Source organism: Chelonia mydas, chromosome 18 (genome assembly GCF_015237465.2).
Source record: "Chelonia mydas isolate rCheMyd1 chromosome 18, rCheMyd1.pri.v2, whole genome shotgun sequence".
NCBI lineage: Eukaryota > Metazoa > Chordata > Testudines > Cheloniidae > Chelonia > Chelonia mydas.
This window is the reverse complement of record NC_051258.2, coordinates 19,381,628-19,408,880: the sequence shown is the minus strand read 5'-3', so window position 1 is coordinate 19,408,880 and position 27,253 is coordinate 19,381,628. Positions and strand designations below refer to the sequence as shown.

The following is a 27,253-nucleotide window of genomic DNA, read 5'->3' as shown; positions in this document are numbered from 1 at the left end:
AGGGTACTTGGCATAAGCAACCACCAGCAAACCAACACAAGGGCACAGGGCAGAGGTTTCTCCCCCAACATTGAAGAGAGAGCGTATGAAAGACCCTCTGGGAGAGAAACTACACAGTAGCTTTCTAGGGTCGAGCTTACGGGGCATTGTCTATGTATTTGTGTGCATGTATGAGCAGCCCCAGCAACGCTCCTTCTGCACCAATTATTTGTGCTCTTGGCAGAAGCTAGCCCTGTTTGGACATTGCATGTCGGGGAGCGTGGCTTCCCACAACAACGACTCACAACAACACTTTGCAGTGTAAAGATGAGTGCTGTTGTGGGGGGTGCAGAATTTCACGCTCTTTCAAAGAGCCAAGTTAAGTAAAATGGGTCAAATTCACCATTCCTTGGTATAACGCTGGTGACTATATCAGAATTATACCAGGGATGGATCAGTCCTAGATCTCCCCCCACCCACCCACCCCCGGCCCCCTTATGACTGCTATTCAACTGAAGTGAATGTGGTGTGTGAGGGGGGCAAGGGGTCGAATGACTTCAAGTTTTAGTTTATAAGCAGAAACCAGCTGGCTCAGTTATATTGTCTTGTAACTGTAAAGGGGCCAGTATTTGATTGCACCATTGCAATTCACTTATGGTTTACACTATTCTTAGAGATGGTGGAATCCTAGGGCTGCTTCAGGGCTATCCAGTTTGGAGAGTTTCTTTCTAACAAATTAGAAACCAACAACTGTGGATAGATACAAATTCGCGAATTGTAGGGTAGATGTGACAGGTTTATTCTCCCAGTCAAAAGCCCAGACGACTCCCTGCGGCCCTCTGATCCATCTTCTGCGTGCTAGAATTTCTGATAGGGCAGTCACAGCATCAACACCTCCTCACTCGGACTCTGAACCAGTGCCTTCTCGACCCGTCAGAGATGGTTGATGGGATTAAAGGTCCCCGACTCTGAGGCTGCTCCTGCCATGTTCAACCAAGCATCCAGAGAATTCTGGGAAGAAGTGTGAAGGGGAGTGTTCTCAGAAAGGGACAGCATCATTGCATAAGCCTAAAGGAGGGGAAGAAGCAGAGGAAGGGGAATGGGTGAATACACTCTCCTGGGTCCTGGAATAATCCACATGAAGTATAGAGTCATTTAACTATTTACATATCAGAAACTGGGGACAGTCAGTGCCATTCACTTTGGTGTGGACTGGGAATCCTACCTGCCAATCAATATTTATGTTCACACATGAGGAAAACCCAAGGACCTTACCACAGAGTTTTACCAGGCAGCAGTGGGTTTAACTTGCTTCCTTCCTTGCACTTTGCACTTCATGACAAATGCTGACACTTGCATCTAGGCCCCTCTCCTAGAGGACATTACTTTTCCCACCGAACATATCCCGAGAGTTCTGGCCTTCTTTTTTCACACAGTTTTCAAAAGTGCATATGGAACAGTGTGCGTTGCTGACTGAGTCGTGCCAATCCCCCCCACCTGGGCATGATAACTTTGCGGTACATCTGGGGAAGACAGGAGCTCATGCCTGTGAAACTTTGGCCTTCAGAAGTTATTGTTGAATCGCAAAAGGAGAAGTGTAAATGGGAGTTCAGATATATAGGACAAAAGTGACTCAGTGGAGATGAGCTTGTGCATGGCATGTTGTTTCATTTACTGAGCATTTCCATTGTGTCTGGAGGGAGTTGGAGCGTGTGTGAAGTTGTGTGTGTCCATTTGGCAGTGTAAGCGTGGTGTGTGTTTGCAGGCATGACTGTGTGTGTTCATTGCAGCACTACCAGCCGACAAAGCCTAGTCCGTGAATGCACAGAGACCACGGCTTACTGTAGAGTAATTTGGTTGCTTTGCTGCTACCCAGGCCTTCTCCTTCTCCACTTTTGTTTGTCTCATTCATTTTTTGCATCTTGTCACAACCCAGGTCCTGATCCTGCAAAGATTTATGAATGTGCTGAACTTTGCACGTTGTGAGTTAAAATCTAGGGAATTACCCATGGTGTGTAACATTAAGTACGTGTATAAATCTTTGCAGGCTAGGGGCCCTAGATTGGACGCTCTCTTTACTGCAGATGTCTGTACAGTGCTTAGCACAAATTTAACAAATAACAGTAATAAAACTTCCCCAAAACTCCAAATACAACTTCCCCCTCCCCCAAAGGAATCTCAAATTCAGATCCAGTTCTCAGTCTGACCATTGTATCTCATGCTCCTCTGTATGTGCTGCAGGGCATTCTGCTTTATGGGGTTTGCATGGTTGTGTGCATTTCAATACTTCAGTGACAGTGAGCCAAAATTGATAGAAAGGTAAGATTTCTGTGCTGGTCTGACCAGATAAATATTATTTTCCCACCATATTGCCTGCACATAATACATGCAGAGCAGAGAATTTTAAATTGTCCAAGTTATATCATATCTGACAAAATGTAACATGTCTTAGATCTCACTTACTACAAAATTATGTTAAAAAACAATCATGTGTCAGATCTAACATTGCAGTCAAGAAAAATCAAGTTGTGCCTAAATAGTTAGTACACTCAGCGTATTAGTAGAAGGACACAGACAGAGGCATGCAAGTGGCTTGTGTTGAAAGTATAAATGAGCTCTTTTTTCACTAGAAAAGAACTTCAGTGCTATCTTCATAGCCAAAATACTCCCTTAAGTGCAGTCAAATCTGTACAAAATACCCACACTTCCAACAGGCAACCCCCACCTCAACTTCCCGGCCCCAGTCTTAAGCAGTCACTATAAAGTAGCCTTAGGGTTTCCAGCACAGTCCCCTTTGACCTTTAATTAAAGACCCACCTCTATTAGGCAACTGCATTTAGTTGCATCTTTGGGTGATCTTTAACATAAATTGTATTATATTCCTGTTGCTTAGAGGACAGAACGACGCCAAGTACAGTAGCTGATCTCATCCCCAGTAAAACCTGAAGCAGAGGTAAATATACTCAAACCTGCACTGGTATTCTTAAAAGAAGCATTTGAACTATGTGGCCTCTTTTAAGCAGATAAGAACAGATGGTTAATGGCAAAAAGTTTGCAGGTTTTGTGCAGAGTGTTTCTCTGAAGCTTGTCTCAACGTATCCTCTTTGTTCTGGTAATGTGGCTGGACATCTCACAGAACAGCTCCCTCATGAGATCTGTTGCTGCTTTATTTGGACCAGGATGCAAACTTCATGAGAACAGAGCCTCTCGTGCCATTTCTGCTTATGGCAAAACCAGCGAGCACAGACCCATGCTAATTTAAAAAAAAAAAAGTTTCCAAGCTCTTTCAAACTTCAGGATTTTGTTTTGAGTTTTGGAAGAAGGCCTGCATCAGCTTCTGCTGTGCCTGAACTGGTATGTCTTTTGATAAGAAGGGGGATTTTATCTTAAAGGTGCAGTGGCATTAGGTTTAAAGCTTAATGCACAAAACAATGGCATTTTCTAAATTTGCTTAAGATGATGCAATTCTCCAAGCAAGTCTAGAAACTATCATTCTGAATCAATTTTTATTATTAAATCCTGTTATATTTTACTGCTGTTTCAAAGGGCCAGATGCTCAACTGGTGTAAATTGTCATTATTCCAGTGAAACCAATATATTCCAATATATACCAGCTGAGGATTTGGCCCAAAGTTTGTAACAATTGCATTATCATATTTCTATATACATTTCTATAGACATATATAGATAGATAAACTACATCGCTATATAGCTATAAACCTGCACTCACTCCACAAAGTTATAAGGGTATGTGAATCTGATTATACACAATTTGAGTTAACAATTCCCTCCCAACTCCTATTTCTCCTGGACTGCAACATGGTAGCAAACAGATGTGATTTACAAGTTAGTCTTCACCATCAGAATTCCAATTCAGCATGGACAGAACACAGACCTGGCTAAAGGAACCCAGCTGTTTGATAATCTCATGCTAAATGCTGGAGGTAAGCTCGATAAAATGTTCTGTCATATACCTACCTGGTTTTTAGCCTGCCTGTACAGAGTCTGTTTTATTGTCTCAGAGTCTAAGGTGGAATTAAACACATCTTTAACTTCAAATGCTTCCTCGGCTGCTTTGCGAAGATCCAGCCCCTTCCCAAAATTCGGCATCTGCTCCAAATCTAACAAGCCGGCTTCGTCCTCCTCAATACACCTGTACCAATGACCAGGGGAAGGGGTTGACCTGTTGTTAGCTCATCTCACCGTTTACAGTCTAACCAATGTGTGTGTTGCTAACTCAGTGCCTGCATGCACATACCATGGGGTTCTCACAAGCCACATGCATGAAGAGACACACAGACAGACATGTGGACCAAAAAATGCACATGATGTAAGGAGCAAAGAAAAGGTGGAATGCATGGTTACGCACATACTTCTCAAGCATTAGTGCTACCATATGTTGTGTGGTTACCATTTTCATTCTGGTCTCCGATTCAGAGATGCCTGATTACTAGCTATTCCCAAAAGTTGGGGGAATAGAGCCACTGCACCATATTCCCCAGGGTTTACAATAGGCTTAATTGGAAAACACTGACACACTGAAAAAACCCTTTGAATATAATAATACTTTGCATGATATGGCACTTTTCATCCATAGATATCAAAGCATCATTAGTGGATAGAAACCTGTGGCACAAGAGAGGCTAAGATCTATGATTTCAATAGTGGACTTCAATGTTGAGTGCCCAACGTTTTGGACCAACTTTAGATACCTACGGCCTGATTTTCCCAAACACCAATGACCCCAATGGAAGTCAGTGGGAGTTGCAGGTGCTCCTCCCCTCTGAAAATACTGAGAGTCAAAAATAGACTTTTCCTGAACATTTAGGCTTAAAGTGACTTAAATGCTAGAGCGCATAGTGAGTCAATGGCAGAGTGACGTATAGAAGCCTGATTTCCTGCCCTATCTACAGGAGCACACTTTGGATGAACTTTGGCATGCCAGCTCATGGATGCAAAGCAACAGATTTTGTGAAAGGCAAGTCGGTAAGAGAGCTAACGGAAGGAGTGGATTCCATTGTGCACCATTGTTTATATCTTTACAATCAAACACTGCTATAGTTTATTGCGCTTTCTAATGTACAGTTATCCTAGGGTTCTTTCACGCTAATGTTCTACCTCATACTGTAAACTACATCTGCAGCAGATAGTTGACTATTTTTGTTTACACAGCTTTACACTGGGATGCTTTGTATTATCAACCTGGATAGGCACCTGAGTAAAACAGAATACCAATTAAATGTTTCAAAAGTGTCCTTTTTGTACCTGCAAATGTCTTCCTGGTGGTTTATGAACCAGGGTGCACAGCATGGATGGCACAAAAAGCAAACAAAGGCATGGGGACACATCCACTCTGCCCACACAAAGGCCAGCCGCACCATCTCATCTGAAATTAATGCAGGGCCTTATATCCTGAGACAAGAGGATGCTGCCATTTTGCTGCAGATAACATGGGTGGGGTAGTGGAAAACTGCCATTATCTAGATTTCCTTGCATCAGCTCTCTTTTCACTGAACAGGGTTTTAAAAATTGAGACATTGACTCTGTGTCAGGTAGAAGAGTTCATGATACATTGAGGAGGCTGGTTTTTTCATGTGCTAACTGTTTGCCTTTCCCGCTGTGCATTTTTCAGGCCTTGTGTATCTGTCTTCTTATATTTTTGCATTTCAGTTTATTTATTTGTGCTCTCCACCATGGTGAAAATGAAGTTCCTAGGGCAAACTGGAGGTATGATTCATGGTTTGAAAAATAAAGTGATACCGCCCATGACCTGCTAATGACACAGGGTGAGAAATCTAACCCCATTCTGCTTCCCAGAGGAAATGGCCCCACCCACCTTCGGGTATGGTCAAAGCTCATGGTGAGGGATGTGGGCTCTTCATCCTCCTCATCCTCAAACGTTCCTTGGGGCTCCGTCGTGGGTGATACTGTTTCATCCTGTGACTTCCCTGTCAAGCTGTCGTCATCTTCCTCCTCCAATTCTTCCTCCTCCTCATCCACATCTTCTGGTTTCTCATTTGCTAACCCATGACACTGGGAGTTGCTATCAATGTCTTGGATTTCTGGCCTGGAATGTTTGAGCACCGGGGAAGGAACCAAGATGTCAGTTGAGAGCAGCAATTGCATTGCCACTTTGGTGCAAGATTCAGGCATTTAACCATTTATTTGTTATTTATGGTTCAGAATGGCTGGGGACAGAAAATACCTATTAGATAATCTATTTCTTACCAATGCAAGATTGTTCTCTACAGTGTCTAAGAGCTAATGGAGTGAGTCAAATATATTCCATTCTTAAAACTAGATTTTGTCCAGTCTGGTTTTAAGTATCTTCACCCTTTGCACTGTAACTTCTGTGGGCCAAAGGCCATGTTTTTCCCTGTGCTTATAGTATCAAAATAACCACTCGCCTATCAACAAAGCTCCACATTGGGATAGGTTTCATTACAAACTTTCCCTAACAGCCAACATACATCTTCTTTTGTCCCATTGCCCCTTGCTATACCCATATGGACATGAGAGTAAGTAAGCTGCCAGCAAAATAAAACAAACCAGGTTAAGAGAACAAGATCCCATTTGGTAACAATATGTAGTTGGAACAGTCTGAGATGCTGCTAGATCGAATGATAGAAGTTTAATTTTAACTTCTTCACCCGGAAAGTTTCCACAACCAAATTAATTATAAAATCAGGAACATCATTGTCCTGTTGCTTTTGTCGAATGTAGGTTACACTAATTACATGGAGGTCCCATACAAACATTTTTAGCTTTTTTCTTAAACCAAAACAAAAAAGCTTTCAAACTTGGTATCAGCATTGAATGGTTATTTGTAAAAACAACAGAGCAGCAGGAACATAATTACAACTGGCCCTGGAATGGAGTGACATTTGTACAACACAGAATGTCCTTTTGGGTTCCCCTGTAGATTAAATATCACTCAGTCAAAATAAGGTTTAAAAAATTAAGGGGAAACTCAGATGTTTTCCAAGCCCTGGATCTTGTCACTCAGTCTAAACACATCATCAGCATGTTTGTTTTAGAGAATTTTGATCGATTTTCTTTAAGGTACAGGCCCAAATTTGATTCTCCCTCTGGATCAATTATACCAGCCTACGGAGGAGTTCTCCTCTTGTCTATTTTTTTGCCTATATCAGGCAAGGTTGAAAGATTCCTAATTTCCCTCAGGACATACAGTGAACCTTCCCCCCCCCCCGCATTTTATTTCCACGTGTGCAATCTAAACAAAAGCTCTGGTGAGAAGTCTGTATCTGAGATGGGGTTACTTTATCTTGCTTTCAGGGCTGAGATGAAGGCAACAGAGTAGGGAAGGAAATGGAAAACATGTCTAAATTTCACATGTTTACAAGCATTCTGGGTGAAGTGAAGTGTTTCATTCCACATGTAAAGTTCTAAAAGACTGTCGCAACTGTAGCACCGGCAATGAACACAAGGCTGGCCTGCTGGTAAGTTCAGCGCTGAATGCAGCGTAATCATCCAGCATCAGCACAATTTGTTCTTTGTTTATGAACGCAACAGAATATCCAGGGCTGGGTTCATGAGTGATGGAGAAAACGAAGGGATCCATAAGAAAAGAGCTGGGCAAACACCAAACTTTTTTTCCCCAGGAAAAAATAAACATTTGGCAACAACTAAACATTTGGCAAATTCTGGTCAGTTTCACCTAATTGTTGATTTGGGGACTTCCCCCCTCCTACCAAAAAAGGAAAAAATAATCTGAAAAAAATGAAACATTTTGACTGGAAATTTTTTTCTATTGAAACATTTCAATTTTTTTTTGTTTGAAACAACTTTGTTTAAAAATTTCTTTTAATTTTACTTTAAATATCAAAAGGGTTAAAGAATAGCAGAGTGAAGAACAGAACTGAAATGTTTCATTCAACCCAAAGCAATTTTTTTGAACTTTTCAATTTGCCAGAAATTTCTAAAATTTTCCTGTCCTATGTGAAACAATTTTTTTTCCTTTTTGAAATTGCCATTAAATTGAAAATGACGTTATTCATCCAGCTCTACTTGGGAAGGGGGACCCAAAGGACAGAGAGCTCATGTCTACTCTATACAAACAAGCTATGAGAGGTTGAAAAGGGAGTCTGGGTGGGAAGGGGCTTGTTGGAAGCATCTATATGGGGAGAGGGCGATGGTTTTCTGAAGGGGCTGCACTTTGGTGGATCTGGGCCACATTTCCTGTTAAGCCACTGCCATTAACGAGCCTGTTCTGAAGGGATCTCTTTGATGGGAGGGGGATTTTTTTATGTGGATCATGTTTCAGGTGAAAAGGGTGAGGCCATTTACCTATGTCTGCTTCCATGCTGAGGTCTAAGCTCAGCCTCAGCGATGGAACACAGCACTCGGTTTATTTCCATCCAGGCAGGGTCAAAAACCAAGTCATTACACATGTGGCGTTACTGACACCTACGACGCTACGTTCCTCCTCATCCCCGCGGGCAATCTTGAACCAAAACCCAGATCTGGTGCTTCTGTGCTCCTTTAGCAATCTCCTGGCTTCGGTGAGATGGTCTGAGTGGTTGGAGGGGGACAGGTCAGCAGTAATGGATATTTTTAGGTAGGGGAGAATGAGGTTTTCACAAGTCGTTCGTATTGGGGATAATGCTGCAGAATACAATCAGCTCCCGCAAAGCTGCATTTGCTCCAAATTTGCCTCCACTAATTGTTCTGTGGCCATTTCCCCAGGCTAGAGTGGTTTCACACTGAAGGTACATTAGGGTATGTCCACACTGCAAAGGAAAACCCGGGGCACCAACTCTCAGACCCTGGGCCAATTGACTGGGGCTCATGGAGCTAAAAATAGCAGTGTAGACATTCCTGCTCGGATGGGAGCCTGGGCTCTGAGACTTGGTGCCGTGGCTTTTTCTGTGCAGCGTTGGACCCTTTGACACTTGGAGCTGGGTGATGAAAGGAATTAAAGATATATGGTGGCCAGGCCTTTGGAGTAGAAATGCACCAAGAGCACTTGCAGAACTCTCCCAAGAACAATATCGATCCCAGAGGCAAACAAGAAACTAAACGTCTGTGTACCATGAAAGTCAAAGAAGACCAGACTCTTAAACCAAAGCTGAGTTTTGAAAAGTGAACCTCTTGACTTATGATGAGTGTCTGATTCTTCCTCAGTAGTGCCCTTCCCCACGGAATTCTGTGCTCATGGGAGGGTCCTCCACTTACACTCACTCCCTAAGACAGCACTTCCTTTCCTCCCACGCTGCACACCAGTCTGAGCTGTACCACTCGTTCTGTGACAGGAACTTTGGCTCCTTAGAGACTTAGACTTCTTTTACAGAGCTTTCCAAGGCTTTTCTGCAAACTTGATGGATCACTTGATGGTTACCTGTTCTGCTCATTCCCTCTGAAGCACCTGGCACTGGCCACTGTTGGAAGACAGGCTACTGGGCTAGATGGACCTTTGGTCTGATCCTGTATGGCCGTTCTTATGTAATTTCTGCCACAGACAGAAAAGAATTGGGACGCTCTGAATAAGGAGTCTAAGTTGAGTGCCTTGCAGGATTCTCATTATTACTCTAATCTCTTCAGACTATTTGAAATCAAGCCCTGAACACGGAGATGGCTGGCCAGCCTTTGAACAGTCTGGTAAGAAGTGTCCATTAGTGTGGCTTTGTTTGTTTACCTTTTATCTGTTAAAGTTGATGCTTGATTCATCTCGCTATTTGCAATAAAATTTCTGATTTCAGAGAAATACGAGTCCTCTTTCTCGTCTAAAAGTGCATGGTTGTCTGGCTCCGAGTTTGGGGAGGAGGCACTGGTCCCAAGGTGGTTAGTAATGACTCCAGAGTGCTGGCTCACTGCACAGGGGACAAGGGACAGGAGAAAGAATCAGGTATTGCCAACACTGCTCTCAATAGAAAACAAGGAGGAAAATTAACGCAATAAAGCATTTACTGCATGGTAAGAATTCACATTGAAAGAAAGTTTCAGGAAACAAAAATCTTGGCAGAAAAAGCTGATATCTTCCAAAAGTGAATGTGCACAGAGAGACATAATTAGTATCTGTACAGGGACGGGAAATATTATTAAGTACTGTTATCTATCTATCCTAGGTTCTTCACATAGTGCACCGTCAACCTATGGAACTCCTTGCCGGAGGATGTTGTGAAGGCCAAGACCATAACAGGCTTCAAAAAAGAACTAGATAAATTCATGGAGGATAGGTTCATCAGTGGCTATTAGCTAGGATGAGCAGGAATAGTGTCCCTAGCCTCTGTTTGCCAGAAGCTGGGAATGAGCGACAGAGGATGGATCACTTGATGATTACCTGTTCTGTTCATTCCCTCTGGGGCACCTGGCACTGGCCACTGTCGGAAGACAGGATCCTGGGCTAGATGGACCTTTGGTCTGACCCAGAAGGGCCATTCTTATGTTCTTATTTTCTTATCTGCCCCCCACTACTGCAGTATCTGAGCACCTCGCAAGCTTTAATGAATTTATCATCACAGCACTGTGGGCAGGTAGGGCAGGGTTATGGTTCCCATTTGACATATGCAGGAACGGAGGCCTGGAGAACTGAAGGGCCAGAATTTTAAAAGTATCTAGGCACCTAAAGGTGCAGATAGGCACCTAATGAGATTTTCAAACATGCCCAGGGCACTTTTGAAAAGTCTTATGGGGCTTCAATACCTTTAATAAGTGACTTGCCCAAGGTTACTCAAGGAGGTTGGGACAGAGCAGGAAACAGGATCCATGTCTCCGAAGTCCCGACCCTAAGCACTGCACCACGCTTCCTCTCTGTTACTATGGGGTTAGCAGTTCTAAATAATACGTCAAGTTTGTACTGTCACATACACATTTCAGTATTACTGGCATTTATGGTATAAAAACATTGGAGAAGAAGAATTCATTATAAACTTCTGTTTCTATTTGCTTGTAGCTTTTTGAAGAAATTTCTTCTCGGCTGATAGTTCATATATTGGGTTTCAATACACAGGTTCCTTCTCTCTCTTTGTGGGGTTGGTTTGTTAGATTTTTGCTTATGTGAGAAACAACTTATCTGCTTCCGTTATGTGAGCATCTAAACATATATTATTTCAGCTTTAAAAAAGTTTGTGTGTGTGTGTGAGTGAGTGAGAGACAGAGATACACAAACACATTTCTTTGTAATTTTAGAAATGCAACATCTAAAATAAATATTTTTCTTTTGCTGACCAGTAATATTCATGTACAAGAATGGATATTTCCATGAAGATTCTCACACGTGACGCAGAGTGACTTAAACGGGGGATTTCTCTCTCCAGTGTCCCGAACAGAATTACACAGCAGGGTTGACTTCCTACCTGGCACATTCTCATGTTCATGCTTCTTAAGGTGTCGGTCCAAGTTGGTCTGCTGCCCAAAGCATCGGTTACACAGGTGACATTTGAATGGCTTCTCCTTGTTATGGATGTTTCGAACGTGCCGCTGGAGGTTAGAGGAAATGCTGAATGACCTGTCACAGTATTTACACCTGAAAAATAGAAGCAAATGCCAATGAGTGCAACCGAAGGGGGAAAAAAACCTACCATCAAACATTGCTCTATAAATCTTTACTTGACTGTGGACCTGGAAAGCATGGGGCATTAATCATCTCAGACAATTCTGATATTAGTATTATTCAAGATGCAGAAAGAAGGGGTTAGGATTAATTAAGAGGTTAGCCAGTCCAAACAAATAGGAACTTAAAAGTAAATAATTACTTTTCCATGTACCACTACAAAAGGAGAATTTATGTCTCTCAGGTTTCTTATTTTGTAAAGAAAGAAGAAGGGGGAGAAGGAGATAGAAAGGAAGAGAAAGAAAAGCCCATTAACTCGTAGATTCACAAGTGACAGAGTCATTTGGAGGTAAAATAGGCTAGTAATTTTTTGTGAAATTTCTAAAGGGCTGAAGGAACAAAGAGGCGCTCAAGGTATAGGCCTATTAGAATATAATTTAAAATAATTCATTAATATGTATATTGTGGTAGTACCCAGCACCTGCAAAATAATCTCCAGACACAGAGGGAAATGCACTCCCTGCCCTAAGGAGTATATGCAATCTAAAAATAAAACCATGATTTATTTAGCAAATGATCACGCAAACCAGAAATGGCATTTGTAAAGGTGGAGGAAACCTACCCATTGGTGGGAAGTTAGTGAATGTAAGGAGCCACGGAAGAGAGCATTGGGAAAGATTCTCCCTTTCAAATAAGTCTCTGCAGAACCCACAGTTGATGTGTCAGCAGTTCATTTCCAAACTACGCTCGCCCAACACACTTTATATTCAATGTCTTTGAAACAAAGTAGGAGTATACAGGCCTTTGCAAATGCAATGGCTTTGTTAGCCCAAAGCCTCTGCACTCTCTTGTATTGAGGAACAAGAATGTACCTAACTTACTGAAGAGGGCAGCTTTGAGCCACAAGGAAGGATTTCAATATTGAAGATATCAAATGTTAAGTCCTTTTTATATCAGTCTGAATCTCATCAAGTCTCTTTTCCCCAAGTCCCATCACCACAATCCGCAACAACAGTGGAATTCTTTCTCCTCTGTGGACTTTTGCAAATCTTTTAAACTTTCTGGACCAATTTCTGCACTCACACCAGCATAAATCCTGAGTAACTATACTTACTTTAAAGGGAGTTGCTCTGGATATATACGGGCATAACCAAAAGCAAAATTTGGCCCATTAAACCCAGCTCCTGCAGAACACAACATAAACCCTGCTGTTGGCCAAGTTTTGTTAATTTTCTGAATGTTCCTAGTCCCATTTACTTCAGTGAGAGGCCTTGGATGTGAGGAAGGCAATCAGGGTTGGACTCTGTTGTACCACTTAGCTCTGAAACTAGATTCAGCCCATCAGTAAGACATAATGTTGTTTTTTTAAAAAAACATAAAAGATTCAAATGAGGGAGGGGTGGAAGTGTCAAAAATCTATGCTAGGGTGGTGCACACACACCTTCTGGATGTGCTGCAGCTGTGTCTGTGGCTTGGTCTCTAAAAATATATTCATATTATTGTTGGAAGTAACAGAGATATACAGTATATATGAAACTCTCCCTCCAAATATTTATGGATTCCACATCCACCTCTGTGTTCCCTACTGTTAAATCACAAATGAGGATCAAGACATTAGCTATAATGTAACTTCATCCTCAACACACGAGGAAACGCACCCAGTCTTTTGCTTTATCACATTTTTTTCAAACTGCTTTTCTCCAAAATTCTTTTCCAAACACATTTCTTTTTTTAACTCAACTCTTACAACATGCAAACTGACCCAGCGATGAAAACAGAGCACGCTGCCTCTTTGGACGCTTGCTTTTGTTGACAACAAGAAAGCCAAAAAACCCATGTTCTGTATTGATGACTCAACATGCACAAGTTTTGTACAGCGCCCTTTCCCTCCCCCAAATTGAAGGGTCTGATTTACATTTATATTGAGCATCTGCGGCTTCTACTGAGGCCACCCAAAGATGAGGGTGCCCATGACTTCTTGTAATCAAGATTAAAAGGTCCAAATAACAACATGTCCCGATTATTCCATAGACACCTGGCTACCAATTCTTCCTCTTTGTTTTCTAGTCTTTGGAACTACAGTAAGAACATCATACAGGACAATTAAGAAAGTATGCCCTTTGGCTCATCAGTGTCATATTTTTGTATGTACACAATACCCACCTACACACAGAGCTAAACCCACCATAAATAAACAAAGGTGATGCTAAAATTGGCAGGAACCCCCCAATTAAACCAACCCAAAAGCATGTTAAGCCACTCCAAGAAGCTCTCTATTAGCTGAATGAACAACTGCCGCTTCCAAAGAACAGGCCGTCACACTGAGAAATTGAGTTCGAACAATGTGTGTGCTGTAAAACAATTGAGAAATTCTCAGAAATTCACAAGGTTTGACACATCAAGGGATTTGAGGGACGCTGTCCATGGGTGAGAGTGTTTGGGAGGCGGGAAGGGCACACACACCATAGCTCTGGCAGTTCCCACAGCGGGTATGACCACAGATCACACAGGCAGGTCAAACGTCACTGGAAGTGTAGGAAAGCAACACCCCAAGATCACTACTGTTTTGATTCGAAGGTACATCAACCCTTACCCTGGCTTCAGGCTTCTAGCAATATAAAAAGGAAGGGGACAGGGATACTGTAGAATGACACAGATCTCTAGAAAGAGACACAGGTCATTTAGCTTCTTGAATGCAGAAGCTTCTACCTCTCTGGCCTTGACTTCTGCAAACTTGCCCCCCTAAGGTCCGCTCCAAATGCTGGTAAGACTAGCCTTCTGGCTACTGCTCCAACCACACGCTCTGACTACCACTACTCTGGCCACTGCGCTCCAAGTAGCTCTTAACTAGCTGCTCCGTCACTTCCACACCAAACACAAGCTTCTTGTCTTTGCGTTCAAGGCTCTTCACAACTGAGCCCTGCCCCACTTTGCTCTAATAACCTCTCCTTAGCATCTCCCTCCTTCACTCAGGCAGCGACACCAGCCTTTGCTGTCCACCAGTCAGTGTCTTGTGCATTGGAAATACTCCTTGATAAAAACCCATACAGCTTATTCCTCATCCTCCCTCAAATCCCTCCTTAGAGCTCCCCACACCACCCTGCCTGCTGAGCGTGACTAGATTGGTGAGAACTCCTTCCCCGGCCTTCCTTTTCCTGCTCCCTTACTCTTCCTGACTCTACCATTCCTCACCCGACCTCTACCCGCAGTTAAAAAATTAAACCCCAGCCAAACATGTAATTCCCCAAGTGGTGCCAATTGCTCGTATGTTATAACCCAATCCCTTCTGTCTGCTCTGTGTCTTTTAGACTGTATGCCATTTGGGGTAGTGACTGCCTCTTATCTGTGTTTGTACAGTGCCTGACACAATAGGGCTTCAGTCCTCACTGGGGCCTCTGACTGCTACCATAATATAATTGTTTACTGCTGCTGCTGTTATTGTAGGTCTACTTGCCACGTCCGGCTCACATTACTCACATGAGAAGTTCCAGGGACTTCAAAGGGAGTATGCATGAGTAAAGCAAGAAGGATTTGGCCCCATGTTTGTCAGTTTATTTAGATGTTCAGGAAGCCTTTGAAAAGTTCGCTTGACAGGCCCTTGCTTTAACTATGAGCTATGGGGATCCAGGGTAGGATATGGAGAATGGATAAAGAGCTTGTTAAAAAAACAGAAAACAGAGGGACATGTGAAGGGAGGTATTTCTAATGTCTGTGAGTACAGGGACGAGGGAGACGTACTGTATTAAATGTGGTCCCAGAGGGGTCAGAACTTGGATCTCTGCTGGTTTTAATCTAAATAAATTACCTCGACAGAGAGACCAACTTTAAATTTAGGGAAGAGGTAAATGCAGAGGCTGAAGGAACGTAGAACACAAAAGGAGTTGCATTTGGTTTGTAAACTCACTGACAAATTGCCAGTGAAATTTATTGCTGAGCAATTTAAAATAATACACCAGCAGGCTCAAAAATAATAAGCAGGAACAAATGATGGATAGCAATGAGCCAGAGCTGGGGAACTTTGAGAAAGATCTCAGAGAAATAGTGGACAACCCTTAAGACCTCAAGGAATATGGAGACATGGTTTAAAAAGCCAGTTGGAGAGGAAAAAGCAGGTAGAACACCGATGTATAACATTGTGTAACGGAGCTAGTCACCATAGAACTAAGATACTCTGATTAAATCACAACTGGAATATTATGGTGCCTTGTTCTTACTACACTATAAGTAACATGATTCCACTTGTAAAACTTTACATTTATTTGAAGACTCAATAACATGAGCTGTAAAGACAGTAAAAGCCCTTAAACATATGGGTCCATATTCCTTCCCTACGTAACTTCCCAGTCTTGAGTGGAGTTTCACCAGAGATGCATTTAGCCCAGGATCTTTAACAGAAAACAAGAAAGAAGAGATTTTTATTGACCTATATGCAATCTTAAATGACATGGTAAATGTCAGCTGTAGCTGTTAGTTTCAACTTAGTGCAGACAACAGGACAGGGGGGCCGAAAAGGAAATGAAAGAAAAACAAATTCAAAACAGACGTCAGGAAGCACATCTTTATAGAAAGAATCGCAGATCTAGGGAACAACGTAACAGCAAGGTTGCCAAGGCTCCAGGATTGGGTGTAATTCAAGAATCAATTAGATGGCATCCTGGAGGGAATGGACTTTTGAAAGAGGGAATAAGCCTTGTTGAACCAAATGGCCTTTGCTTGTTCTTGATTCTGGTTTTATGTAGTTTCAAAGCAGGAGGGGGAAAGCCCCCACAAAATACCCTTGTATTCTTGTGTTTTAAACAGTAAGAGGGTCATTAAAAAAACCTGCTTCTTCTGAATCTTGCCTTGCAGTCCAAGGAGAAGGATGACAGAGCCCTGTTTTTTTACTACCTGAGTTGCCAGAGAAATTTGACATTATTTCACAACAAGCCAAACTTATTTTGTCCTCCTCTGAAGGAAATTGAAATAGTTAAGTTTGATTGCTTTGTTTTATTCTTGGGTTCTGAAACATACTGTTGAATTTTAGACCAGATGGGGGAAAAGAACTGTAAATAGGAAAGAATGCCACCTAAATCCGCTGTATCACATAGATGTGCACACGTCATGATACAGTCAAATCATCTTTAGCCATTTTGCTTTTAAATACATATGTATAGTACATTAGTATGTGTGGCTCAGTAACAAAATAAGTAGCACTTTAAAATTTTAAAACATTGTACAAACTTTAGTTAATTAGCTCCCATCATGTAATGTATTTTTTCCATTTTACAGATGGGGAAACTAAGACAGGTAAAGTGACTTGCCAAAGGTGAAACAGTTTATCAGTGGCAGTCAGGAACAGAACCTACATCTCCTGATTTGCTAATTCTTGCTCTAACAAGACTGCTTCTGTATTCGTGCATGTACATTTGTATCTCTGGGTCTGTGTTCCATGTAGGTGGTTTTGTTCATTTTGTGCGCATATGAGTTTGAATAATCTTCCAAATTACAAGCGTGAACATAGGAACTGCTTAAAGAATCAAAAGAAAAGTTGCAACAAGAACAAAAAAATCCTGAGAATCAGCCAGGTTCCTTTACCCAGACAAAGTCAATGTTTGCTAAAAAAGCTTTCAAAACAATTATTGTTGCTAAAGTTGGAAATCGCAGTTCTCAGAGAGCAAAAGAAAATCAATGATAATTAAAGTCTTCTGTAAACATAGCACTAACTCTCAGGAGTACTATTCCAATGCAACATTGTCCAGAAGTCAATCCTCTATTATAAAAACACACACACACAGAGCTCATTTTCTGGGAGAAGACCAGATCAAATAAATCTTTATTTTCCTAACCTTTGTTAGGTTGCATGTCTCCTTTTTTGGAAGAAAACTGGACTCACCATCTGTGCATAATCGGGAGTGTGCATTTTGGTGAAACAAGGGTGTGGAGTGAATATGCAGTATTCATTCACCTCATATCAAATAATGAAATTGAAGAATTAGAAGAATAGTGAGTGGTTACAAAATATATGCCATTTTAGAGAGGCCTTACAAATAATTCTTTACATAATGCTTACTATCAAAATTTAACTCTTCTGGAAAGGTTTAAATAAGGGGGAAAGTGGCTTCATTAAATTAAACTAAACCACCAAAAATGTCCAGTATGTTTAACTTCATTAAGTTAAACTAAACCACCAAAAATGGCCAGATGGCCTTTTGCTGTTCCTAAAATTGTTTACATTTGCCTTTATGTGGTCAATATCACAGGTCTCTGTAGTGAGGGTAGAGATCCCAATGGTATTAATTACTAAAACACCATCACAACAATGAAAGGTACCTGAATTGTTGATATTAATGCTAAGCCTCAATAACAGTCACCAAGACTTGTTCTGAAAATTCTGATAAATATTATGATAAACTTTGGTGAGGACACAACTTGTCCTTCTTTTGTGTGAGCTCAGTTTTGCATGTACATATGCCTACAAACATTTTTTTCTAAATTTTTGTGAGCAACCAATAAAATGAATTGAAAAATTGAAAGGAAAAAAAGTTTGGCAAATTTTTCCTCCATCATTTTTCAGTGAAAAATATAAATTTTTCCAGCTAGCTCTACTAAATTTTCAAACATTTGCACCAAGTGGATTTTGCATACAAAGCTTCTAGCACTTGAATGTGCCCCGGCGGGGCAAACAGGTATAAAAAGGGTGTGTGTGGGTTTGCACACATGCCATTTTGTGCACACACAAGTGCAGACTGAAGTGTGACAATCAGGCCCTTTACTTATGATGACCAATACTTTCACATTGACTAAGTTCATATTTATTTACTTATTTAGATTTCAAACAAGATATACAAAAAAGGCTCAATAATCTGTTATTCAAGGCACCTCTGCCAAACATTAGAAGAAAACTAATCTAGCTAAACCCAACAGCAAGCTCACTGGCAACCCCTACAAAACAGTTGAATATTCAAAGACAGTCTTCAGTTCTCATTGAAGTGAATGATTAATGAGAGTGTTAATCACTATGTGTAATACTACGTTTCTACAGCATTGTGCAGGGCTAACGTTATTGAAGTCAAGGGAACGGCACAGCGATGAACCAGGCCCTCAACATGCAGGGAAGGGATATTATCTGGACAAGAGTATCACCTGTACGGTTGTTCTCCTGTGTGTGTCCGAAGATGCCTTGTCAGATTCGCTGACCGGGGGAAGATCTTACCACAGTACCTAGGAAGGCAAAAGTCAAAGTAACCATGAGTGCCTTAATGCTCTGCAATACAAGGCCAATTCATAACATTCTGTTTCACCCCCCTACTCTCTGTCACTTATTTTGGTAACATTCCCAAATGACAACATTATCCTTTCTCAAATGACCTGTGCAACAACACACTATTAAAGTGCAGGAGAAGCTGGTACAATCAATTGTATTTAAGATGCAGACTAAAAGGAAAAGGGCAAAAGACAATTGGTTATGCTCAAATGCTGAGAATGAACAGGAAAGCAGGATCAAATACCCATCATTACATGACTATAAATTACCATTGTCTGGAAGAACTACTGCAGGTGCGACCATCTGCTTCGAACCAGGTGGTTCAGCTTTAGGAAGTGGTAAGAGACCAGAAAGCAGGAAAATAAGAAAGGGAACTGGATTTCACAATAAACACAAAAGGAGGAGTGGATATATTTACACACAGAGAATGCACCACGATAATAACAAATAAAGCTTTAAAATTCTGCCACTGCAAAACCTGACAGTTAATGTCATGGGGAACATGAACCAGCATGGATTTACATGATGAATAATAGACTCCAGGGATTTCTGAATACCTAAGTAAAATCTCGGACTAAAGACTAAATGTGAACTGTGGACAAAATGGATGCATCCACCCTCCCAAAAATGCAATGGGAATTGGCATAAAAAATTGGTAATTGCACATAAAAATATGGGTGTGTAGACACAGATTATTGTTATTCAATATGCATGCTCAGATATGGGGTTTTGCAGGTGGAATGGATCCAGAAATATTTTTGTGACTGTGCCTACATTTGACATATTGCTGCATAAATTATCATGTTAAGTGGCAAAGTTTCGGATAGTTGAGGCTACAATGAGCTTGCATTATAAAGCCTTATTTGAGCCCCCACACACATAAATTTGGTTTAGAAAATTCTATTTGGCCTGAGAATTGCTAGATTAAGGCTATAGGTAAAAGGAGGATGCTGAATTTTCTTCAAAAAAAAACCAAACAGTTTTAAAATTAATATGTCACCAGAATCCTCTTCTCAGATTCTGCTCTGTGTATCTTTTCTCCACACCCCAGTGGAGATGGTTAACTCCTCCACGTGCCCCGTAACATGTCTGTATTGGATGTTGCGTTAACAAGTATGGAACCATAATCCCAAACGGAGCAACTCGGGTTAGTTCTATTGGCAGTGCCTGTTCTTTACCTGCAGGTATAGCGCTCCTTGCCCTTGCGCAGGATGGGGTCTGACAGCGTAGGGGGCGGGGACCGGAAGTTGAAGGAGTGATGCGGGAGGGGCTGCAGGGATGTGCCAGTGTCTGCTTTCATGGCTGCAAAACTCTCCAGTTTCTCTGTCATGGTTTCTATGGCTGACATCTGTTTGTACAAGTAGAGAAGTCGTGTTATGAAAAGCCACTGAAAGAAGAAAACCGGAGGCACAGAACATGTTTCTCAGCTGTACTGTGTGTTTCCGAGGCTACTGCTGGCTCTAGCCCACATCCTCAGAAGCCAGCTCCACAGAGTAAAATAGGTTTACTTCAACCCAGTCAGTGCACTTGGAAATAATTAACCAGGCTCTGAGAAATCAGCTGAGGATTCAGCAGATAAAGCCAAGCTTGGCTGTGCAGTAAGCATCAGAATTTAGAAGCTGTACCAGGCACGTTTCTATCGTCTGCTATGCCCATATGTTGACTTTTGGCATTAATAACAATCTCAGAATGCACTTGGCTTCTCTCTCCCCCCATCTAAATGAGGCTTAGGGCGGTGGCGGTGAAACTAGATAAGAGTGTTGAATGCAGAAGCTGTAGAGCAAACACTTCCCTCAAACACAAAACAAACAAAGGCTGGGACTGTAGCGTACAGCATTTTATTTTTAATAGAGCATCCACTACACGTACAGTCTCACCAAGGGCTTCAGAAGGAGAGGGAGAGACAGACCACCCCAGCGTTGAGAAAAGGAAGGTTTCAGACTGGAAGCGGCTCACAGGGAGGAGGCAGGAGAATTCTAGATGTATGGAGGGGGAAAGAGAACAAGTGAAGGAGTGATCTCCAGCCATGGAGAAGGGACAGAGACCAGGCTGAGCTTGGAGGAGTGAAGAGAGCAGACAGGGAGTAGGTGGATCTGAGGTCAGAGCTAGGATGGGGTGAGTCCCCAGAGAGTTTTGAAAGCTAAGAGGGCAGTGTTTTAATTAGAGACAAAGAAGGCTAGGAAGCCAGTAAAGGTGGTGAAAGGGTTGGTGTGATATGGGCCCATTTCCTGGAGTAGAAGAGAATTCCAGCCAAAATATACTGGGCTCCTTGCAGTTGAGAGAGTGAGAGTTTAGAGAGGCCATAAACTAAATGTTTTAAAAACCTACAGAAGGTGGGGGTGGTGGGGGAAATGCAGGGTTGGAGGATCCAGAAAGTCATAGTGGCATGACACCGAGTATGTCTACACTGCAATTAGACATCTGTGGCTGGCCTGTGCCAGCTGACTCAGGCTTGCGGGGCTTGGGCTAAAGGGCTGTTTAATTGCAGTGTAGACGTTCACGCTCAGGCTGCAGCCCAAGCTCTGGGGCCCTCCCACCCCGCTATGGCCACTGCTCTATGCAGAAGGTGCATGAGGAGGGATGGACAATACTAACGGGTCTTTATCATCGGTAATTTATAGGACTTATGGAAGCTGATTCATCAATGGCTGTCATATCATACAGCACTGGGATCAGGGGCACTGGAGCAATTTGTATCGTAGGGGTGCTGAGAGCCATTAAACCAAACTGTAAACCCTGTATATGATGGAAACCACTTCAAGCCTGGGGCTGCAGCAGCAGCCCCAGCACCCTTAGTTCCAGCACCTATTCATGGGATTAAATGACCAAAGTGTGATGGATAAACAGACCCAGGGGACAGCAAATAAATCCAGTTACATTCAAAAATAAATATGGAGAAAAAGCAAAATGAAACATCATTAATTTCATTAGACTCAAAAAGCTCATGCAGAAAATCGCAGGGAGAAATTCAATTTAGAGGAACTGGCCAACGTTATTAACATTTTTTTCTCCACCCACGAGAAGTCTTTTAAGACACCAAACTGAAAATTTGGGTGAAACAAACAAGCAAGCAATAAAACTGCCTCCTTGCTGCAGATTACATCATAAAGAAAAAGTGAGTGATGGGGGGAGTGGGATCCTGTGAGCTGGAGAGCCAGCCGCAGAGCAGGGGAGACAGTGAGTGAGAGGAAGGGAGTAGGAAGCCATATATCAAAACCTAGATGCTCTAGTGTACAGGAAGGGCTGACCTTTTACACGTTTACACTATATTAAACTGGGTTGGGGGGTAATGAGAGCCAAGATATTGTTTGACAACCATCCATAAACCTTAAAAAAAGAGGAACAGTAAAGCCATTTCTCATTAATAGAGCCACAGCCCGTTAGCTGGAGACTCACAGCCTATGATAAATAGTAAGTAACACTTAGCACCAGCCATTTGAAAAGGTTACTTGAGCATTTACAGCAAAAGTCCAGCCCTAGCTGCCAGTCATATAACAAAACCATCATGTGAAAATGCTATCCGGATCTTTCAGAGCCATGTCACTTTGTCCTTTGCTGGAATACCTGGAGATATCTTTTGTTGTGCCCTGTTCTTTAGGCACTTAGTCAGAGATGTTTGCTAGCATGACAGCTGTGGGCTTATTTTAAAATTCTAAACACGGGTCATGGCCTCTCTAGCGGTAGAGGTGCTTTGTTATTTAGGGAACAAGTGACTGGTATAATAAAAAGAAAGGAAGAAGAAAAGAAAGTTAACAGGTGGGAAAGCATTTGCCATTAAGTAATCATGAAGTCATACCATTTATTTATGTTGTCTAGAGGTTCGTTTAAAATAGACAATGTCAGACTAATGGAAATCATTGGAGAGGGGCTGCAGAGAAATACTGGATGCAAAACTAGAGCTGTGTAAAATTCATTCGGCTTTAAGGGAGAAACGCCTTTTGAATGTTCAGTCTGTACCACACATTAGGACTCAGTTCTAAAGGCTCCACTACCCAGAACTTCCTAAAAGGTCAATGGGACCATTCCATGAGGAATGGCTGCAGGATCAGGACCTACAGGAGAAGTGAAATCAGTGTATTTCTCAGTTGTGTTCCACTTCAGAGAAATACTGAAATAAATACAAACGTGCATTTAGATTAATATGGGCTGTAAGAAAAGCAGAGACAAAGACATATAAAAACCCTTTTAAGGCATGGGATTTAGGCAAACAACATCCCTGACATTAAACGGGTGGACAGTATGGATGAATGCCACACAACTCTAGAAAAAAGCGTCCTCTCTGTCTGCTTCCATCTTTATGATCAGATTAACTACATAACAAGGGAACAGTACGGTCATTTAATTATTCCGATCAGAATGAATTTACAGCTCAAGATTAAATACCCTTTGTACAGGAACCTATTGTACTTTTTAAAAAAGTAGTTATCAGGAAGTTTCAGACTGAGTGATATTTAGGTTTTAGACTATTTTGTGTAATAAGCTATTAGAGATAACCAGGCCTTCCATATCTTTTTTTTTTCCATGGGAAGAGGAGGGGGTCTGGATTTCATGAACAATGTTAATAGCCTTCCACCCAATGCCTGCTCTTATTCGAGGCTAGTAAATTTCTCACCGTCTTGCTGGACCCCGGCTTTGCCTTAGTAGCTCCTCCCTGCTATCAGATCCTTTACAGGCAGATATCCCCACTATTCTAATTCACACAAACACAGGATGTTCCTGACCAGCCTGTCGCTATTATCCAGCTAGCTTGAAGGAAAAATCAGGGGAAGTTATTAACCAAACTCTCGGGCCGATGCGAAACAATGAAGGAACTAAGTTTAGCCGTGAAAGCAGCCAGTATCCAGCTTTCACAAACCCGTGGGTTATTTATCCAAGGTGGGAAATGCTGTCAAAAGAGAACAATGCATGTAAATATAAATGAGACTACAATAGCAACCACAGAGCATTTGGAGAGAGCAAATGAGGGGAGCTGGCGGCTATCATTTAGAAAAGGACAGCATGGCAGAGCTGACTGTATTATCTCTAAAGGAGAAATGAGTCATACAGAGCACCAGAGTAATGCTAAACGATAGAGGTTTTAGTTTGTACTTAGCCATGAGTTTCACATGGGCCTGATTTTCACTGACAGTCACTCTGGGCTTAGGGCTTAGTCATGCCTTTTAAGCACAGTTCTGCATGAAGGGCCCACTGCTACACCCAGCAGAGGGTACTGTAAGTGGCTGACTTTGCTAGCTCTTGCTTGGGGGATTGACCCCTCTTCCTCCCATCCCCTTTGAGATGTCTTGCACCTTAATGAGGCACAGATTACTCCTGCAGGAATTCTGTGCCACTGCGCAATGCAGAATTTTGCAGAAATTAATGTGCACGCAGAATTTCCTTTCCCCCAGAGAAATGGGCTGCAGTGCTGTGAGCCGCCACTAGGGGCTGCTGGACTTGGCAGAGCCCAGCTCGCACACAGAAAACACTGCTGGGGGTGTGGGGTGGGGAGAGAGCTAGGGGGTTCCTGGCAGCTGCAGTTCCCAGCCTGCTGAGGGAAGGAGAGGGCATCACACAGGAAACTCCGTGCAAGGCCCGGACTGAGCATCAGGCTGTTTCTCCCTCTGGATCCCTGGGCTCTGAAGGGAGGTGGATGGGTGTCTGGGCAAGGGCAGCCCACAGCTGGGTTCTGGGGGGAGTGGGTATTTGGACTGGAGGGGCCCTACGGTTGGGCTCTGGAGGGAGAAGGTTCGGGTGTATTGGCTGGAGAGGGCCTGCAAGCGGGCTCAGGGAGGAGGGGTTGTGGGTGTCTGGCCCCGCAGCTGGGCTCTGGGTGGGGAAACAGGAACTGGGTTGTCATAGGGGTTTCTTCAACTCTCTACTCCTGGGGGAAATTTTGTGTGTGTCTGTATCATTACAGACATACTTGCTGACAGTTATTTTGAAATAAATTTCCAAAATAATTGAACTTGGTGTGATTATGTAGTGCTATTTTGACAAATAAAATTTGCAGAATTTTAAAATATGGTGTGCAGAATTTTTAATTTTTAGGTGCAGACTGCGCCCAGGAGTAACTGATGAAGCAGTTTCTGAGTTCTTCGGAGCATAGGGACTGTAACTGTGCCCAACTGTCATGCAGGGGCTCAAGGGTGGTGGGGCACAATCTTGTTCTATGTAGCAAATACATTCTTGAACTAACTGTATCAGGAGGGCCTCATTCTCCACTGCCCTGCAACTGGTGCAATTGTTACGGTAGTGTAAACTGAGCACTGTAAAATACTACTATTCTGATTTGGTAGCATCTTACTCCCACTTTGCACTGGTTTAAATGACTACACAAGGTGCAGGGCAATGAAAAATTAGACCGGCATTTCGGAAGAGAGGAAAGCAAGAGGTTAGATGGGCCCTTGCGAGCTGCCCAGCCCTTTCTCACTTGGACCCTGGCAAGATGAATTTGGTTAGCACTAAAGGACCAATAGGGCAGTGATTCCATCATGCTAAAATTGGGTATGAAATTACTTTGCTTTAAAAATAAGTGCTGGAAAATACTGTCAGGCTTAACCAGGGAGGTACGAACAAAGTGACCTAAGTGTCACATCTCCATCTCTAATTTCTTGCCATCCTATCAACACTGTATTGTGTTTCTCCTGGTTTTACCTGTGGGTGAAAAAGCAGTGGGGAAGGTCGCAAGTACTTCTCCTTTAGGGCACCCACTGGGTCTGTCACCTTCCGCTTCTCCACCCTGCTGGACAACAACACAGAGGGTTACATACCCTACAGGGCTGTAAACGGGGAAGAAAACTAATAACAACACATCATGTGCAGAGCAGTTGAAATATATTTAAAGACTATGTTTCTGGTAATAAACGAACCTTGCCATCCCTTTCCATGGGAATCGCAAATGGGATCCCATAAAGCAAACAGACAACAGTTCTTTGCAAGAACAGGCTCAGCCCATGCTTTATGTTTTGGGTGCTACTTTACAACACACACCACAACTGTTGTGCTAGTGATGAACAAAAGGGTTAGATGTGCCCAAGCAGGAGTGTCCTGATGCCTTTGTTGCATGGATATGCCACCTGTGCTCTACAAGGTTTATCGCTGTTGTGGAATGTTCTGATTCAAGACAGAAAAGCTACTGAGTTTGTGGCAGCCATAGCAAGGAAAGACCTTTGCCCCAGTTTGTCTTCATCTTATGGTTCACGCTGTGCCTGATTCTGCAGCCCTAAAGTGTGCTAAAATCCAGCTGAAATAATTAGATGTTTCGTATTTATTTCCTCTCTCTCAAAGCTTAGGTATACATTGCAATTGGCTTTGTTTGGTAAATGCCTATGACCAAAATTTTCAAAACTATGAGCTGAAACTTTGGCTCCAAAGGGTATATCTACACAGGGAAGTTAGCGTGCAGGGAGCTAGGGTGTGAATTTAAAGAGCACTAGCTTCTTAGCATTAACGCCCTGTGTGGACAGTCTTAATGCTCACTGAGGCTGACCTCAGGCAGTTTAGCTTAACACACTTCCAAAGTGCATTAAGCTGATGCACACAAAGACGCTCTTTAAGGGTATGTCTACACTACGAAATTAGGTCGAATTTATAGAAGTCGTTTTTTTAGAAATCGTTTTTATCTATTCGAGTGTGTGTGTCCCCACAGAAAATGCTCTAAGTGCATTAACTCGGCGGAGTGCTTCCACAGTACCGAGGCAAGCGTCGACTTCCGGAGTGTTGCACTGTGGGTAGCTATCCCACAGTTCCCGCAGTCTCCGGAAATGAGATTCAAAAGTTCGCGGTTCTTTTCCTGTCTACCTGGCCCGTGCAACTGAGTTGAGAGTGCTGTCCAGAGCGGTCAAAATGGAGCACTCTGGGATAGCTCCCGGAGGCCAATACTGTCGAATTGTGTCCACAGTTCCCCAAATTCGACCCGGCAAGGCCGATTTAAGCGCTAATCCACTTGTCAGGGCTGGAGTAAGGAAATCGATTTTAAGAGCCCTATAAGTCGAAAAAAAGGGCTTCATTGTGTGGACGGGTGCAGGTTTACATCGATTTAACGCTGCTAAATTCGACCTAAAGTCCTAGTATAGACCAGGGCTTAGTGCATAATAAGAGCATTCACACAGGGAGTTAATGCAGAGTAGCTGATGCCCACTTGCACTAGCTACTGTGGGCTTCTTCCCCATGTAAGCAAGCCCGAAATCTACATTTAGGCTCCTAAGAGTTCGGTTTTCCAAAATGCCCAAGTGACTTAGGAGCAAAACCCCAGTGAAGTCACTTAGGCTATTTTGAAAATCTCAGGTTTAAACACCTAAATATGGATTTAGGAGCCTAACTTTTGGCTCCTATTTTTCAAAACATTGGCCTTAATGTCATGGCATCATAGATTTGTAGTGAAACCACGCGGTGAAGTCATCCAGCAGAAGTGTGAACTAGCCCATTTGCTGGGGTAATAATGTTATGGAAAATAACTCCTAGGAATGCAACTGCATCTTTCAAACCTTGGACTAGATTCTATCGCTGTTACACCAGTGAATATCCAGCATTATCATAGT

The 27,253-nt window shown here is 42.5% G+C and overlaps 1 protein-coding gene across 8 annotated transcripts in view; it reads right to left on the bottom strand.

The window, feature by feature from the left end:
• Nucleotides 1-849: 849 nt before the first annotated feature.
• The window catches only part of PRDM16 (PR/SET domain 16), a 458,571-nt gene continuing 432,167 nt past the window's right edge, over nt 850-27,253 (bottom strand). For 4 of the 8 annotated variants that reach the window (XM_037881276.2, XM_043531727.1, XM_043531724.1 and 1 more), the window contains 8 exons: nt 25,368-25,455; nt 19,913-20,082; nt 18,614-18,691; nt 11,295-11,464; nt 9,635-9,809; nt 5,816-6,046; nt 3,958-4,132; nt 850-1,047 (listed from right to left, as the gene is read on the bottom strand). In XM_037881276.2, the coding sequence (XP_037737204.1) occupies nt 913-1,047; nt 3,958-4,132; nt 5,816-6,046; nt 9,635-9,809; nt 11,295-11,464; nt 18,614-18,691; nt 19,913-20,082; nt 25,368-25,455 (1,222 nt within the window). In that variant the 3' untranslated portion in view covers nt 850-912. The remainder of the gene's footprint in view (nt 1,048-3,957; nt 4,133-5,815; nt 6,047-9,634; nt 9,810-11,294; nt 11,465-18,613; nt 18,692-19,912; nt 20,083-25,367; nt 25,456-27,253) is intronic. The other 4 variants (XM_043531723.1, XM_007070162.4, XM_043531726.1 and 1 more) reach the window with 2 other exon arrangements.